This window comes from Pseudophryne corroboree, chromosome 5 (genome assembly GCF_028390025.1).
Source record: "Pseudophryne corroboree isolate aPseCor3 chromosome 5, aPseCor3.hap2, whole genome shotgun sequence".
In the NCBI taxonomy this organism is placed as follows: Eukaryota; Metazoa; Chordata; class Amphibia; order Anura; family Myobatrachidae; genus Pseudophryne; species Pseudophryne corroboree.
In genome coordinates this window covers 561,166,034-561,181,915 of record NC_086448.1, presented here as the reverse complement: position 1 = coordinate 561,181,915, position 15,882 = coordinate 561,166,034, and the positions used below count along the sequence as shown (strand labels likewise).

General features: G+C 41.2%; 1 protein-coding gene across 2 annotated transcripts in view; it reads left to right on the top strand.

Annotated features, from left to right (window-relative positions):
* RIPOR2 (RHO family interacting cell polarization regulator 2) overlaps positions 1-15,882 on the top strand; it is a 265,938-nt gene that overhangs the window by 15,647 nt on the left and 234,409 nt on the right. For both annotated transcript variants that reach the window (XM_063923277.1, XM_063923278.1), the window contains exon 2: positions 15,571-15,697. In XM_063923277.1, coding sequence (XP_063779347.1) covers positions 15,571-15,697 — 127 coding nt within the window. The remainder of the gene's footprint in view (positions 1-15,570; positions 15,698-15,882) is intronic.

The following is a 15,882-nucleotide window of genomic DNA, read 5'->3' as shown; positions in this document are numbered from 1 at the left end:
AAGGAGTTATTAAAATACCACATCAGGATGGGTTCAAACCCGTGGATATTGTTAATAACAGGGAGGGTAATGAATCTCTGAAAGGAATTTCAAAGGAGCAGGCTTCCCGTCAGGGGGGGACACTTGACCTAGATAGAGATTCTTTAAAAGGAGATTTTAAGTCCCTCAAAAGGAGTTATTAAAATACCACATCAGGAGGGGTTCCGCGCACGTTCACCCAGGCATGGGAGCGCGGTCTGTAAAGATGTCAGGGCCCGACAAACCCGTGGATATTGTTAATAACAGGGAGGGTAATAAATTTCTGAAAGGAATCATAATAGTAGAGATCAAGCATCCATCTGGATCACTGTAGCAAAAGAATTAGGAGCAGAGAATAGAAGAAGAGATGAGGAAAATGATTTCCCCATTGTACCAGAGTACTCAATAGCACCACAACCAGCGTTAAACTCACTGCCTGTAATTGCAGCAACAGCACCTCCACACTATACCCCACCCCTATACCCAGACATGCATGCACACCAAGGTACCCCTAGTATGAACAGAATGCAATTACCTACAAGCTCACTAACAGTGAAATTAAAAAGATACGAGCAAGGAATAGAGTGACGAATAATCAGCCCTATCTTAGAAGGATCTGTGGTTGAAAATCCGAATGATTTACCTGAGCTATGTGTACAGAGTATGCCCCAGTGTCCTGATACTTTATCACAAGAAACCCCAACAAGACCAACCAAAGAAACTAGCCACCTAATGCTTCCCTCATGTTTAAACGAGTGGTAGACACCTGCAATCAAGCTGAGTCCAGTAAACAATTGTCCACAATCAGGAACTATAGGCGAAAGGGTGCAAATCAGATGAAGAGGAGAAGCAAGGGGTCAAGACACAGCCTCTACAGCTTTTCATGCCCAGGTGCATAATGTACAGAATAAACTGACATATTTTCCAGAAAGATTGTGTCCGGTATGTCAGTTTTGCGTTCCAGAAGGATATGAACATTGCCTGTTTCTCTGTATCCAGCACAAGTACAGAAAATACGCAACCCAGATAATGCAGCCAGGACGAACGAACCATACATCGTACAGAGCCAACACCACAAACCATGGTATGGCAATGACCTCGCAAATATAGTTGCAGAGTCCCCAGATCCTAGATAAAACCCAATAGCAGTTTATGCCTATATGGAAAGAATTCAAACCATATGGACACCGGCATGGGTCGACTACCACCAGTTGTGTGAGGCTATACTAGGACCAGCAACTGCCCAAACAGTAAGCACCATGTTAAAAGCAGATGCAGTCGATGATTGCCCAGCCATAACGGACGTTCCGACAGAGAAAAATAGAACAACGTTTGAAAGTGGAAAGATGTACATGACAAGACTTAAGAGATGGTGTCATGCACAGACACTCAGGGCACCAGCAGCCCCAGATTTGAAACAGGAAAAGACTGAGTCCATCAGAACTTACTATGATAAAGTCACTATACGACACACAAGATGATAGAATATGAAGGTGTGCAACTCCTGTGTCGACAACAGTGTACTCAGTCACCACTGGCAGTTCGATAAAAGTGACTTTTACCCACAGAAGACCCAAGGGTTTCAAAAGCTGTTTTTATGCACAACCAGATTCCTCTACGTTTAAGTACAGATCAAGCCATTGCAACGACTGGATTGGGAGGTTAAGCCCTACCCTTGCAAGAAAGCAAAGATGTAACCTGAAATACAAGCTGCTATACAAGACCAACTCTCACAGGAAAAGTAAGACAAAGAGGAACAACAACTCCCAGCATAAACATCATTACGTTAAACACCAGCCTGGGTGGACTTGGACTAAGAAAATGACATGCCAGCAGCAGTGAGAAAGAATATGCAAGTTAAGAAGGACAAAGAAAGACATCTGACAAGTGGTCAGTACTACCTGGCAAGATTACAGAGATAATGCCATGATTTAAAGCAACAGAAGCTCCGGGATTTAAAGCAAATAATAAGGAACAAGACAGAAAAAAGTTCCAGAAAACAAATGAATGATGCTTCTTCTGCCAATATGAAGTACAAGCTTCTTCAGGTACTCCCCAGTGAACAGAATGTCTCCAGAAGAAACAGCAGAAGGTATGATTACAGTCACCTTGCCCACTGGAGAAATACGTTTGTGCCTAATGAATACTGGAGCCAGCACACGCAGAAGACAGCAGAGGGAGATACCACAAGAACTGATGATATCAGAAATTCTTAAAGGGACAGGAGATGAGAGAAATGCAGTCACCAATACCAATTCTTGACCTTGGAGTACATGTCCAGTGACTTTGCTGAAGCACAATGTACTAAAGCTTATCTAAGGAGAATACAGTACACACCAGCAGAAGTTTAACTTTCCAGCAACTTATCAAAGGAAAGAACAAAAAAGCCATTTAGAAGCAAGTTAAAACAGAAGTTCAGTATTGGCTCATTCCCGCAGTACCAGTTGTAGAAGAAAGGAAGCAATACTACTGGACCAGAATAGCCCTGTGGAGGGGCTATATCACCAAGTGATATATCCACAAAACACACAGCTAAATACAGGATGTGAATGAACTGCTGATTGCCACCACTACTAAAAGAAGCACCAAGAAGGGGCAGTGTCCTTAGTGAAGTTTCTGGAAGAACAAGACTGCAGAGCCTCAGAAGGAGAAATTGCAGCTAGTCAAGCAAGAGTTAATCTTCCTAGGACACTCAAGGTACCAGACATCTAACAAAAGTGAAAAGGAAAAGATTCAGACTGCAAGCTAAGATGCCAACTAGTGTCAAGCAAGTCAGATGATCATTCCTGGGCCTAGTAGGACACTACAGAACACGGATACCTCTAGCACCAGTCTACATGCAAGTATTGTATGACAACACTGAAAGGGAGGAGGGTCCGCATCCTACATACAGCAACAGATGAATTAGGCTATTGAACAGTTGGAAACAGCAGTTGCCTCATCTCAAGCCCTAGAACTACCTGACTATTAAAGAAGGAGGCCATACATAGAAGTCCTTATGCAAAATCATGGACTGAGGTGAAGACCAGTGGCCTACAACTTAAGCAAACTTGACAGCGGTAATCAAAGAGCACCTACCGGCATCAGAGCAGTGATAGCAGCAACAGCCCTAGAAGAGTATAAGAGCACAGACACAGTGATGAATCAGAAGTCCTAGAAGAGGACAAGAGCACAGGCATAGTGCTGAATCATGAACTTATCATCCAGGGTCCACATGCAGGTACAGAGAAGCTTCAACAAGCAAGAACCAAACACCTGTCAGTGGCAAGGCTGACCATGTATGAAGTAGCACTGCCAAAATGCGACAAGTAACCATCAGAAGATGTATTACCCTCAACGCAGCAACCCTTTTCCAACATTAATCAATAAAGGTGTTGAATCTCCAGATTCAAAAGGAGGGAAAATCAGATTATCTACTGATGAATGGGAAAGCCAGAAGTTTCTAATATTCACTCACGAAGGTAAACAATATGGTGGGACACTATTACCCCAAGGGGGAGCCACTAGTCCATCAGATTTCTCAGAGGCAATGGCATTAATCCTGCAGAAATGGAGACCACACTTTACAGACACCCAGTTAGTTCAATATGTCGATGATCTGCTTATTGCTGCACAGACAGAAGAGAAGTGCAAAAAAGGAAACAGTATCACTTTACCTCTCCCTAATGTCCAAGATACACCATTGGACAATCCAGACATGAACCTGTTCGTCGATGGATCAAGATATTATGATAATGGATCCCCAAAGACAGGATATGCAGTAACAACTGAAACTGAAGTCATAGACTCTGGAGCATTGCTACCAAGCATGTCAGCACAAGAAGCAGAACTCATAGCAATGACCAAAGCCTGCATACATGCTGAAAACATGACAGCTAACATCTAGTCCCAGGATTACGCTGTTATATGGAAAAGTAGGGACTTCAAAAGTGCAAACGGAAAACCCATCAAACATGCCAGTTTGATTATGGAACTCTTCAGAGCATTGGAACTACCTAAAAGAATTGGAATAATCAAGGTACAAGCACATACTAAGAGCCAAACCATGGAAGCTAAAGGAAATGCATTTGCAGATGCAGAAGCCAAGAGAATTGCCTTACAATCAAAAGAACTTGAGCAAGTCTTAGTAGCTCAAGACGTGAAGCAAATGCCCAGTGAACAGGAGCTGATCAAAATTCAACAACAAGCATCACAAGGAGAAAAGGAGAAATGGAGACGATTGGGGGCAGAAGAAGATGAACATGGACTTTGGAAGTCAAGAGAATTGAAGTACTGTCTACCAGCAGCTCTATTTCCACCTATGTTACAAGTAGCTCATGGACAAGTACACCATTCAAAGGAAGCCATGGTGAATAGAGTACAAGAGCATTGGATAGCTCCAGGCTTCAATAAAGCTGCAACAAACTTTGTAGCAGGATGCTGGATCTGTGAAATCAGCAATCCAGGAAAAAGAACCAAGACACCTCTAGGAACTATACCCAAAGCCTCTTACCCATTTGAAAGACTACAAATTGACTATATACAGTGGCGACGAAGCGGTCCATATGAATATGTACTAGTAGCAACGGACATGTTTAGTCACTGGGCCGAAGCCTGGCCAGTAAGCAAAGCCACAGCAAAAACCACTGCAAAGAAACTGATAGCAGAAGTAGTATGTAGATTTGGGATACCTGAGGTTATAGAATCAGATAGAGGTAAACATTTCACAAGAGAAGTCATGCAGCATATAATGAAAGATTTGGGGGTACAGCAGGCCTTCCATGTGCCTTACCAGCCCCAGGCGAGTGGGAGGGGGGACATCTGAACTTTGACCTTAAGCTAAAACTACAGAAAATGACAGAAACCAAAAGAACTTGTCCAGAATGCCTACCTATAGTCTTGTTTAATATTAGGACCACACCCATGAAACCTAGTAAACTGACTCCATATGAAATATTGTTTGGGTCAGCTCTAAGAACAGGTTGTTATTATCCACTACAGTTACAACATAATCATGGTGATTTAACAGGTTATGTACAGGAGGTCTGTAAAACATTGACTAACCTCCATGGCCGAGTGTTTTCTTCCATTCCAGACCCAGAAGGATCAGCTACGCATAAGCTAAATCCAGGAGATTGGGTCTATTTAAAGAGACATGTGAGAAAGACCTTTAAACCAAGATATGATGGTCCATATCAAGTGCTGCTAACCATGTCTACCTTAAATTAAGGTGAAAGGTCGTGATATTTGATTACGTGCATCCCACTTGAAGAAGTTGACAGTGACTCTCCAGCCAGAAGAATGAAGTTGCTTATCCTTTGATTATTGTTAGGGGTAATCCCCAAGGTTTGGACTATAAATCCAGGGGACTGGTTTACTGAAAGAAAATAGTTCAGGCCTAGATAGTGTAGGTAGATATTAGGGAGAAAAAGTGGAATCAAAAAGAGGGGAAATGATAGTGTATGAGCTTCCTTTAAATGGCAAATATATATTGATTCAAGCTTTTTCACATTTAACAAAGATATTTACTGTTAATCACAAAATGAGTTGATATGTCCTTAAGAAAAATGTGCAGAGCTGGTCAGAATATTGTATTTGCTGAATAATCTTGTTTTAAGGCATGACTTGTACAAGACAAATGCAACATTAAATGTATTGGAAATGTATCTAAGACGGACAAAGCAACACCAGATATATCCAAGGCTAATTGAGAAGAATAAAGAAAGAAATCTTTTGAGTTTATGTCCGAAAGACTGATAAACGAAATAATAACCATTTTCAAGGCTGTCCTAGTTGCCACTTCTAACATTGTATGACAATCGATGTATTTTCAAGACATACATGGTGTATTCTGATTGGCTAAATATATTGGCAAGCATAAACCCTTTGTGTTCAAGCTATAAATAATAAAGCCATGACGGCCCTCGAGCGGGTCACTTATGATTTGCTTCGATTACGCATAAATTTGTGTCATCTTATCATTCATTGACCTCCAACCGGTTGCTAAAGGAGAACAGCATTCTGACTGATGACTGAAGAGAGTTCATAATCCGACCTGAATAGATTTATTACCCTATCAATACCGACGCTGGGATCCCGGCAGCGCACCGATGCCGGGATCCTGGCAGGGGCGAGTGCAGCAAGCCCCTTACGGGCTTGGTGGCGACCGGGTTCTATTCCCACTCTATGGGTGTCGTGGGCACCCATGAGTGGAAATAGTCCCTGTTGGTCGGCATGCCCATCGTCGGGATAGTGAGGGGGTGGGATGTTGGGGGAGGTCATGTGACCACCCCAAGCCATATGGTCTTTTAATCGCAGAGAAATCCAAGAGCTGTGATCATAGGACTTCCAGGTATATGACCCGGGTGTCCTACTGCACATGTGCTGGCCAATGCGTGAGTCGCAAGGGACACTAGGCGGTATACTTTTGGACCTATAGCACCAGTCTACTCCATATTGAGTTGTGTAATATTAATGTATCAAAACCGCTGCATTCGTGCACAGATGAGATCATTAAGTCCATAACGTGAGTGTTTTGAAACAAATGCATTGGTTAATAAAAAGTTAAATAAATTATTATCAAGGTAGCATCTTGTTTTTATACTTTTTCATATATATTGCACATGATGTATTTGTATATTCACAGATACAGATTGACATTTCTCTTGTAAAGGGAATACTAATTGTTGGCATTGATTTGTAACATTTTCAGATTTCTATACCTGGGAGCAGGCAGTCACTTTCCAGCTGCTGCTGTCGCTTGCATTTTTGGGACTTAAGCGTCCATTTACAAGGGTATATGTATTTTTCATATCATATGGGCACGAGTATTTCACCAATATAAGGCATCTGCTTATGGATTACTGGTTTCTTAATCCTCTTACCAAATTTCTTCAACAGAATAGTCTTGGGAAATCGTAACCTTATGTGTGTCCACAGGAAATAATTTCTTCTTAATGTCACTTATTTTTACTTGCTGTGTGCGCAGCCCTGATAAAAATGTGAGGTTCTGCTGCTGAAACTGGGAGTCTGCATTTAAAGCACCTACCGCTACATTTACCACACACTGTTTAAATCTATTTTGGTTGCTATATTCAATGCTGTTCTCTAAAGTGTATATCCGTCCTTTTTACACGAAAGTCTGGCACGTTTCTCACAAACAGCTGACTTCCTTCTCAGAGGCGGAAACAAATTGAAGCTGACAACTCCTTGGAACTGGCTCACAGAGTTTGAAGTGCACATAGTTATCTGCCAGCCCTTTTAAAGCATCTGAAATACCAGACCTCGGTGCCCACAGAAACTGGAATTGACTTTGCCTAAGCATGTCATCCACCTAATTACTGCTATACCATTGTAGTGGGCACTGCACTTGCAAGCTGTTTTTTCCATTTAAAAAACACAGTTGTGTTCTTCAAGTCTGTGACCTTTTTAAAGTCTTGAAACTAGAAGATATTTCAATTATCCAGATTAATGTAGAAAGTCAGCTGCTTGGCAGACGTGCCTTAAGGCTTTGTCATGTGTAATTTAATTATTATTTTTTCTTTATTGTGAAAACTTTTTTTTTTATACCGTTAAGTATGAACACATTTCTGCTAATTTTTTAAGTTTGATTCAGAAGAAACATGCTTGCACACCTCTTCATCAGCCGACACCATTCTAAGACCCACTATACCCTTTTATCCCACTTTTCATTAGTATTTACCATTTTGCACTTTAACAATATTTTATGTAAGAACATCACATTTTCTGAAGATACATGAGACATCTGCCTTCATATTGTGGTTTCCCAACTACATCAACATCATATAGTATCGTTGTGTGCACATTTCAACTTATCACGTTTACACTGTGTAGGATATGTTATGCAGCAGTTGACACAGGTATGCATCTTAGTAAATCCAGTGATACATTAGCCTGCCTGTGAACAGACTGGAGTTTTGTATACAATACTGCTGCTATTGGTGACACACCAACCCAGTGGGCCTGTCACAGTTATGTAATCTTTAATGGGTACAGTGGCATTTTCCAGGCCAAGAATAACTCAAATCTAGCAAATTACAGGATCTCGAACATGGATTAACTAGAGGGGAGATCATGTCAAACAAATCTTATTGACTTTTTTGATTGGGTGACTAAAATAATAGATCATAGATGTAGCTCATATGGACTTTAGTAAGGCTTTTGATACTGTCGCACATCGCAGACTGTTAAATAACTTAAAAGCTTGAGATTGGATTCTATCATGGTTGAATAGATAAGATCTTGGTTGCAGAATAGACAACAGAGAGTTGTAGTAAATGGAGTGCATTCACAGGAGGGACAGGTTACTAGTGGAGTACCCCAGGGATCTGTACTTGGACCAGTGCTTTTTAATATCTTTATTGATGACAATGCCAATGGTAATGAAGGGAAAGTTTGCCCTTTTGCAGATGACACATAAGTATGCAACAGGGTAGACATACTAGGAGTGGTAAAACAACTGATTGATGATCTAGATCAGGGGTGTGGAACCTGTGGCCCTCTAGCTGTTGCTGAACTACACATCCCAGCATGCCCTGCAACAGTTTTAGCATGGCCAAAATAGCATAACTGTAGCAGGGCATGCTGGTATGTGTAGTTCAAAGGTTCCCCTGCCCTGACCTATGGTCAAGAGTGTGACAACTACAGTTTAATGGCAAGAAAATGCAAAATTATGCACTTTTGTCTCAAGAATCCAAAGGCTAAATATAGTATTAATGGCACTATAGTGGTAACTACTGAGGAGGAAAGTGATAATTGTTCTGGTAAAATGAACTGGAATTTGGTAGCGGGGACACAGGACCTCAATTATCGGTTTAAACCCAGATACATTAATGGCGGATAGCATAGCAATCACAGGTTCAGTGATCCGCTGTGCAACTGCATGTCAGTTTTCATACTTTCAAATCAATTATTGTTTGAAACTATTAGTCTTCTTGGTCCCCTTCTGGGATGAAGATTCACCCCCAGCAGCCCTAGCACACAAGGATTCTTCTGGGGAATCCTAGATATGTGACAAGTCCGTTTTCCTTTGCAAATAGTTTGCAGGACTACCTCCAAACAGAAATGAGGAGATTGATGATGGCGGTGAAGATTGTATGGGCTGGGATCTAGCTGAGAGCTAGGTGGTGCTGGACTGTTTGGTATTATTTTACCAGATTTTTCCAAAAATGTTGCATGTATTCACTCCAAATTATGTTATAGGGAGAAGGTTCCTAGATGGTTAACATTCCTACATCTACTTACTTGGATTCACAAATGGTACAAATGGCTTAACAAATGTTATAAGGAAGAGGTGGCTTTTTTCGTCTTGTACCCAGGCTTGACAATGGCCTTCTTTTTATCACTGGCAAGAACTGCCACTAATGGCTGACTGACTTTGACACAAACAACATTCTTGTCATCTACATCCTCATCACCAATATCCTCATTAGTGTCAGATACACAAATACCCCCACCTCTGTTTCAGTGTCACTACCTTACCTTGTAATGCTCATCCGCACATGTTCAGAGGTTGCAGAACTGATGAAAGGAATATCAGACCTCGGGGATGCAGGCATTTGTGAACACGCAGTTTGTTCTTCAGTCTTAATGATGTTCGTTTTGTTTTTTTTTAGAACATTTTTAGCACATTTTTGTCCGTTTCAAAGGTGACACCGCCACTAGACTCAGAACTCTGAGGTTACAGAAGAAGATGCCTGACTGTGTTTATAGCACTGGATTCCACAATAGGGATTTTTCTAGTGCATAAACTAGCACTAGCAGAACCACCGCAGACAAATAAAGGCCATAGACTGAGCCTTTCCTTGCCACTGCGCGTGGTGTATAGCATGTTGGCAAATTTACGTTTTATGTCCATTCATTATTCAAGGTGATGTTTTCTTTAACATTGGGAAATATATAGATTTCAGGTGCCCATTCTTAAACTGTCTCTCTCCTGGACCATCTTTAGTAGATATTGAAGTCCTAACATGACTGTTAGCAGCCGCAGCACTGGTACTGGGTTGCTACTCCTGCTCTTCTGTCAAGTGATCCATATCCATATTTAATTATTTTTACACACTGCGACTCACAGCTCTTCTAGTAATGGTGGCACACTGGCACCTAATGAAACATTATTTTTTGACAGGTTTATTTATTTATTCATTTTTTTACTTTGTGCCTGTTCTGAACACAGAGCTGCAAGCCCACAGCCCCTCACTGTCACAGCAGTGCTGCAGCCCACAGCTCCACACCCTATGATATACATTTATTACTGTAGTAGTAATTGCACTGGGGGTGGAAAAAGGGGAGGAGAAAGAAGGGCAGGAACATAGGTAAAGGGAGAGTGGGGTGGGGGGGATACTGTAGAATAGGAAGATCCAGAGATGGAATACGATGGGTGTAGAGAGAGAGGCAGAGTAAAAAATCAGCAACACTGGCCACCACAGCTAGGGACCCGGCAAATGTTAGGTCCATGGTACTAGTATTAACATAGTCCCTATGTTTACACCACAATCTGATACTATGAAACAATCATTTCATAATGACTTGTACATCATTTACAAATGTACTTGTGTTTTTCCAGAAATTGAAAGTGGGGAAGCTATATAAAAGTTACAGATTATTAAGTAACCAGTATTTTTAGTATCTTTCGTAGCATTGTGCTTCAGTGCTAATTTTAGTCAATCAAGGAAAATAAAGCAAAATTAAAGACTGACAAGATAAGTAATGTGCCATGTCATATTGCTTTAAAACTAAGCAAAGCTTCTCCATTTTAGACTCCTCAGGCAACACGTTTTGTTTAGCACTCCTCAGTAAATGTACGTCTGAATGTATGTGACAGTGCTGCACATCTTTGACACACTGCCTTCCGTACATCTACAGTGCACAGTATCTTATATACACATGACCGTATCATATACATGTAAATCCGTACAGTCTATAGTCCTTTCTATCTTATGGGAGGGTGGTTTATTAACCCTTCTAAAGGGGGGTGCAGTCACCATGTTGAAAAGTCAACATAGTCACTGCATCTCCTTGAGAAGGTTTGATAGCTGTGGGGGGGGGGGTTAGAGTATTTACTGCATGATCAGATAGCACTGCCAGAACGCCACATCACCTGACCCCACCAGATCTGAAAGACACAGCTGCACCACTGGAGCTGAATGGATATTTTTCCAAAATTCTTACCATAGCAACATTTCATCAATGTCAAAATGGTCAAAAGTGGCATGCTGAACATGCCGACTTGATGTAGACATTTTATTTTGAATGTTGACTAAACACGCCAAACCCTTTCTAAAAAGCACAATTGAAGATATCCGTATCATAGCAAACTGCCATTTGTCAAGCTTTCAAAGTTAAATGATTTCGGAGTTGGGTACGGGATTCTGAAGGTCAGGATGCCGATGGTCAGAATAACGATAACGGCATCCTGACTGTCCCAACACTTTGTCAAAGGTGAGCTAACCCTTACCCTCTCCCTAACCCTCCCCTCCAGCAGCCTAACCCTCTCCCTCATACTTTATTTTCCGGATTCTGGCTGTTGGGATTCTGGTGTTCGTCTTCTGGCCGCTGAGTGTATGTACTTGATCTAATGTCATGCAAGCGACATTAACACTGAAGGAAAGAACACTCCATTGTACACTATCCCCACCAGGGCTGCCATCAGAAATGATGGGGCCCGGGACTGACAAATAAGGCAGGCCCCTACCCCACACACACTGCCCCCCTGCTACCCCCTGCATCCCCCAAACTTACCATTTTTATGGGGCCTGAGTGGCAGCTCCTTATTGGCTGCCGGTCCGCGAGCTCCGTTTGGCTCATGGCCAGTGTAGTAAGAATACCGCTGCAGCTCTGACCCTCCGTGCTGTGGCCGTCTGCCCCACCTCAGTCCGTCCCCCCTTGATGGCCGGCCTGCTCCCCATTACTGTTAGCAGCAAAAGTACAGCTTTTAGGCTTCATCATGTCAACTGTTTATCAAAGTAGTTGTCTCGACCTTGTGGACAATTATAACTAGACTGAGACCCGTTGCAAAACCACCACAAAAGGCAGCAGTAAGGAACATTAGGTTTCAGCGCATTTATCTCCTTTTTAATAAATAGGCCTCTTGGAAAGTACCGTAAACTACAACTAATTTCTGTAGAATTCTTACCTTTTACAATGAATATTTAATCTCACAATTCTTTACTATTTTATTCTGAGCAGACATTGAGTTGGCTCTTGCAGGGTTGATTAATATGGTGTAACAGTTGCTACCATGGAAACGTTTTCACTTGGCACACACAATTTCATACAGGGAAAAAAGCAATCATTAAGACAAACAAGGCTCAAAAAAACACTTATTAGAAGGAGAATAATCTTCCTTTCTGGCTTTGGTTGGCACACTAACTATATATTAATTAACATTTTCAGGGTCACTTCCACTTCATATGGCACTTTATTTTATTTTAAGAACCAAAATTGAAGAAGAGTGGCATGTCTTATTAAAGAAGCCTATGTGCTTATCTCTTGGACAAAGTCTGTGATCAGTGTTCGTTCTACAGTATACTGTTGGCCCGGAGGTATAAGAGGACTGCCATGGAGGAACCCTTCAAGGTCCATGTCCCCCTTTCTAAGGCTTCTTCTGAGTGATCTGTGCAGTGGGGGAATGTGCATCCATGCCTTACTCTTTATAGAGCAGATCCAGGGTCCCAAAAAATGTAGACTGCTCTGCCAGACCATACACTATATCTTTCTATGGGGTCCTACGATACACAGTTCTGCCCTGTTTCACAATACAATAGGGCACAGTTTTCGTATTGAGAGGTTGGCAATCTGTTACATTCGTGACTAGCTGTGTCTTTATTCACATACTGTAGTCACTACTTTCTCTGTTGTAAGTGGTATGTTTATTTTCAACTCCAGTTGGATATCTTTATCACTGTTAGCAGTGTCGCCTGGGGCATGTAGGGCCCATCGGGGAAATGCAGTGGTAGGGGCCCATGTTTAGGGCTGTGGCCAGTCTGCTGAGGGGGTGTGGCCTGCCACCTCATTGGTTTGACTAACGATTAGAGAGTTCAACGTCTGGGCCCCTTCATAAATATATACAGTAAATTCAGCTCCATGCATGACAATGTACCAGATTAATAACAGCAATGCACTGTAGGAAATACACCATAGTCCAGTATAAGGTAACATGTATAATGTATAATTCAAGTGCACAGTCTAGAACCTGATCCTTAAAGTAGGAGGTGGGCCCCCAGTCAGTGGGGCCCACCGGTGGTTTCCCCTGTACCCCTGTAGGCCAGTCCCTGAATGATAGTTGTGATAATATTGAATCACTGGTTCACATAGGGGTCTGCAGATGTGCACAAGCATAAGCCTGGCAACTTGGAATCCGTTCCCATTAAAAAAAAAAAAAAAACTAATAAAAAAATGTTACATTGGTTTTAAACTTGTTCCAATATTTGTATATTTAAACAATGCTTTATTCTTAGATGTAACACCTTTTCAAAGGATTTTGATCTGTTACAACCATACTGAGATGACTTGTGAAATAGGCTTCCCCTGACAAAAGTATGGGGAAGTTTTTTCTGACCAATCTTACCACTGGACAAATTAAACTGAAAGCACTAATGCCATTTAAAACTTCTGTCTGTGGTCACTTGTACTTTACATATTTGATAAATTTACCCCCAAGCACTGTAATAGTAGTCTGATTATCGTTTTTTTTTAATTGTGGGTTAGGGGGATATTTATCAGTGTGGAGAAAGATAAAGTGCCAGCCAATCAGCTCCTAACTGCCATGTTACAGGCTGTGTTTGAAAAATAACTATTTATTGATTGTTTTTTTTGTTTTTGTTTTTAATCGAATCTCCAAGCTATGAGAAATCTTCCGCTGTTTTGAGAAAATGCAGCTTTGTATTAGATATACATAACAGCGGTTTCAGTTATGGATCCTATCACTCTATTTAATTTGAAGAATGCTAGTAAACATTTTAGTGTTGAGGTCAGTCAACTATTACTGCATTATTCTGGTTAGGGTCGGACTGGCCCACAGTGGTACAGGGGAAACCCCCAGTGGGCCCAGCTGCCTGTGGCCCCAACTCCTACTCTATATATCTTCCAGATTGTGTATTTAAATTATACATTATACATGTTAAATTATAATGCACAGGACTCTGGTCCCGCGGGATCGGCATGGCAAGGAAAAATAGACTGTGTAGGCAGCCCAACATTGACTATATTGGTGGGACTGGGCTCCGGCCCCATCGAATACTCAATGTCGGCCTGTGCGGCACATCACGCCGTGTGTACACAGCCATAGTTTCGCAGCCAAATGTGAATAGCTTACTGAAAGGTCAGATAAGCCATGAACCTAATGATTTTCTCCATTTTAGATTTTATTTACAATTATTTTTAGTGTGTGTGTGTGTGTGTGTGTGTGTGTGTTTAGGCACTTTGTAATATAAGAGATCTTTCAAATATAACATGATATTCATCCATTATGTCCACTCCTAATAACATCCCAAAAATCGTAAGGTGCTACCTACAATCCCAAGTTAGTAATCAATAAATGATAAAAGAAGAAATAGATGATAGGGGCTCCCTCTGGAAATTATAATTAGAATGTACACGTGTGTGTGTGTATATATATATATATATATATATATATATATATATATATATATACACACACAATGTGTGTGTGTGTGTGTGTGTGTGTGTGTGTGTGTGTGTGATTTACATACAAGAAACTTTTGCATTATGACTTAATTGCAGGTGTAGCAAGAGCGCCCCAGGTCCCACTGCACAAGCCATGTGGCGTGCTCACACGTTGCAGCACTGGGAGCACGTGGAGGGGATTAGGAAATGAGATGGGGGGGGGGGGGGGGTGACAGGGGGAGCTGCTGAGGAGCATCGAGACAAGTGTTTCGGCAGGTGCTGGGTTCATTTATTTACTATATAAGTATGCTGGAAACTTTGATTCTATTGCAGTATGTATTACACATGAAATGTGAACCATATGCTTTCAGCTGATTAAAAGTAAAATGAAGGATTATGTGAGAGGATTTTGTAGCGCTGAATATATAATGTGAAGGAGCAATGAGGCTAGTAAGCACGCAATACATGTCAAGATTCCTGCTGAGTTCCAAATAGCACACAGTAGATCTGCCTGTTGCACATACCCTATCTGCCGCCTGTTTGACTCCTCCCACCTCTTCTTATTTCTGTTGCCTCTTGTAAAGTGTTTTCATCTTTCATGGAAGGGCTAATCCAATATAAATCGGATTGTAATCATTTTTTATTTTATGATATAAACCTGGAGTACATTTTAGATTAATTTAGTAAGACTACTTACCAGCTAATGCAAACTGTAGGAAGACAAATGTCCCATTTAAATGTAATAACAGTGAAAATAACATTTTAGGATCAACTTCTTTGTCCCCCAAGCAGAAACCCATCACTGTAAATCTAAATCATTGTTATTCGGGCTTCACTTATCAGCTGTGATAACACTGAAAGCCTTTCTTTATATTATTGTTACACAGACAGGGATTGCACTAAAACCTCTTCTGATTTGTCTTTCAGAGTTATCGTTCAGAAGCTCTGATATCATGTCTGTGAGCTCTCAGACATTTCCTCCGGGAGGGCCTAATGGGATTCTTAGAAGTCAGTCATTTGCCGGCTTCAGTGGCACTCCTGAGAGAAGGTCTCGGTAAGTCCGTCATTCTGATATACTGGGGTCACAGGCAGATTATCCACTTGCATATTGCATGGAAGTACTATTCTCCTATTTGGGTACTGTATTTAAAAAAAAAAGATATATATATGTATGTATGTGTGTATGTATGTATATATATATATATATATATATATATATATATATATATATATATATAT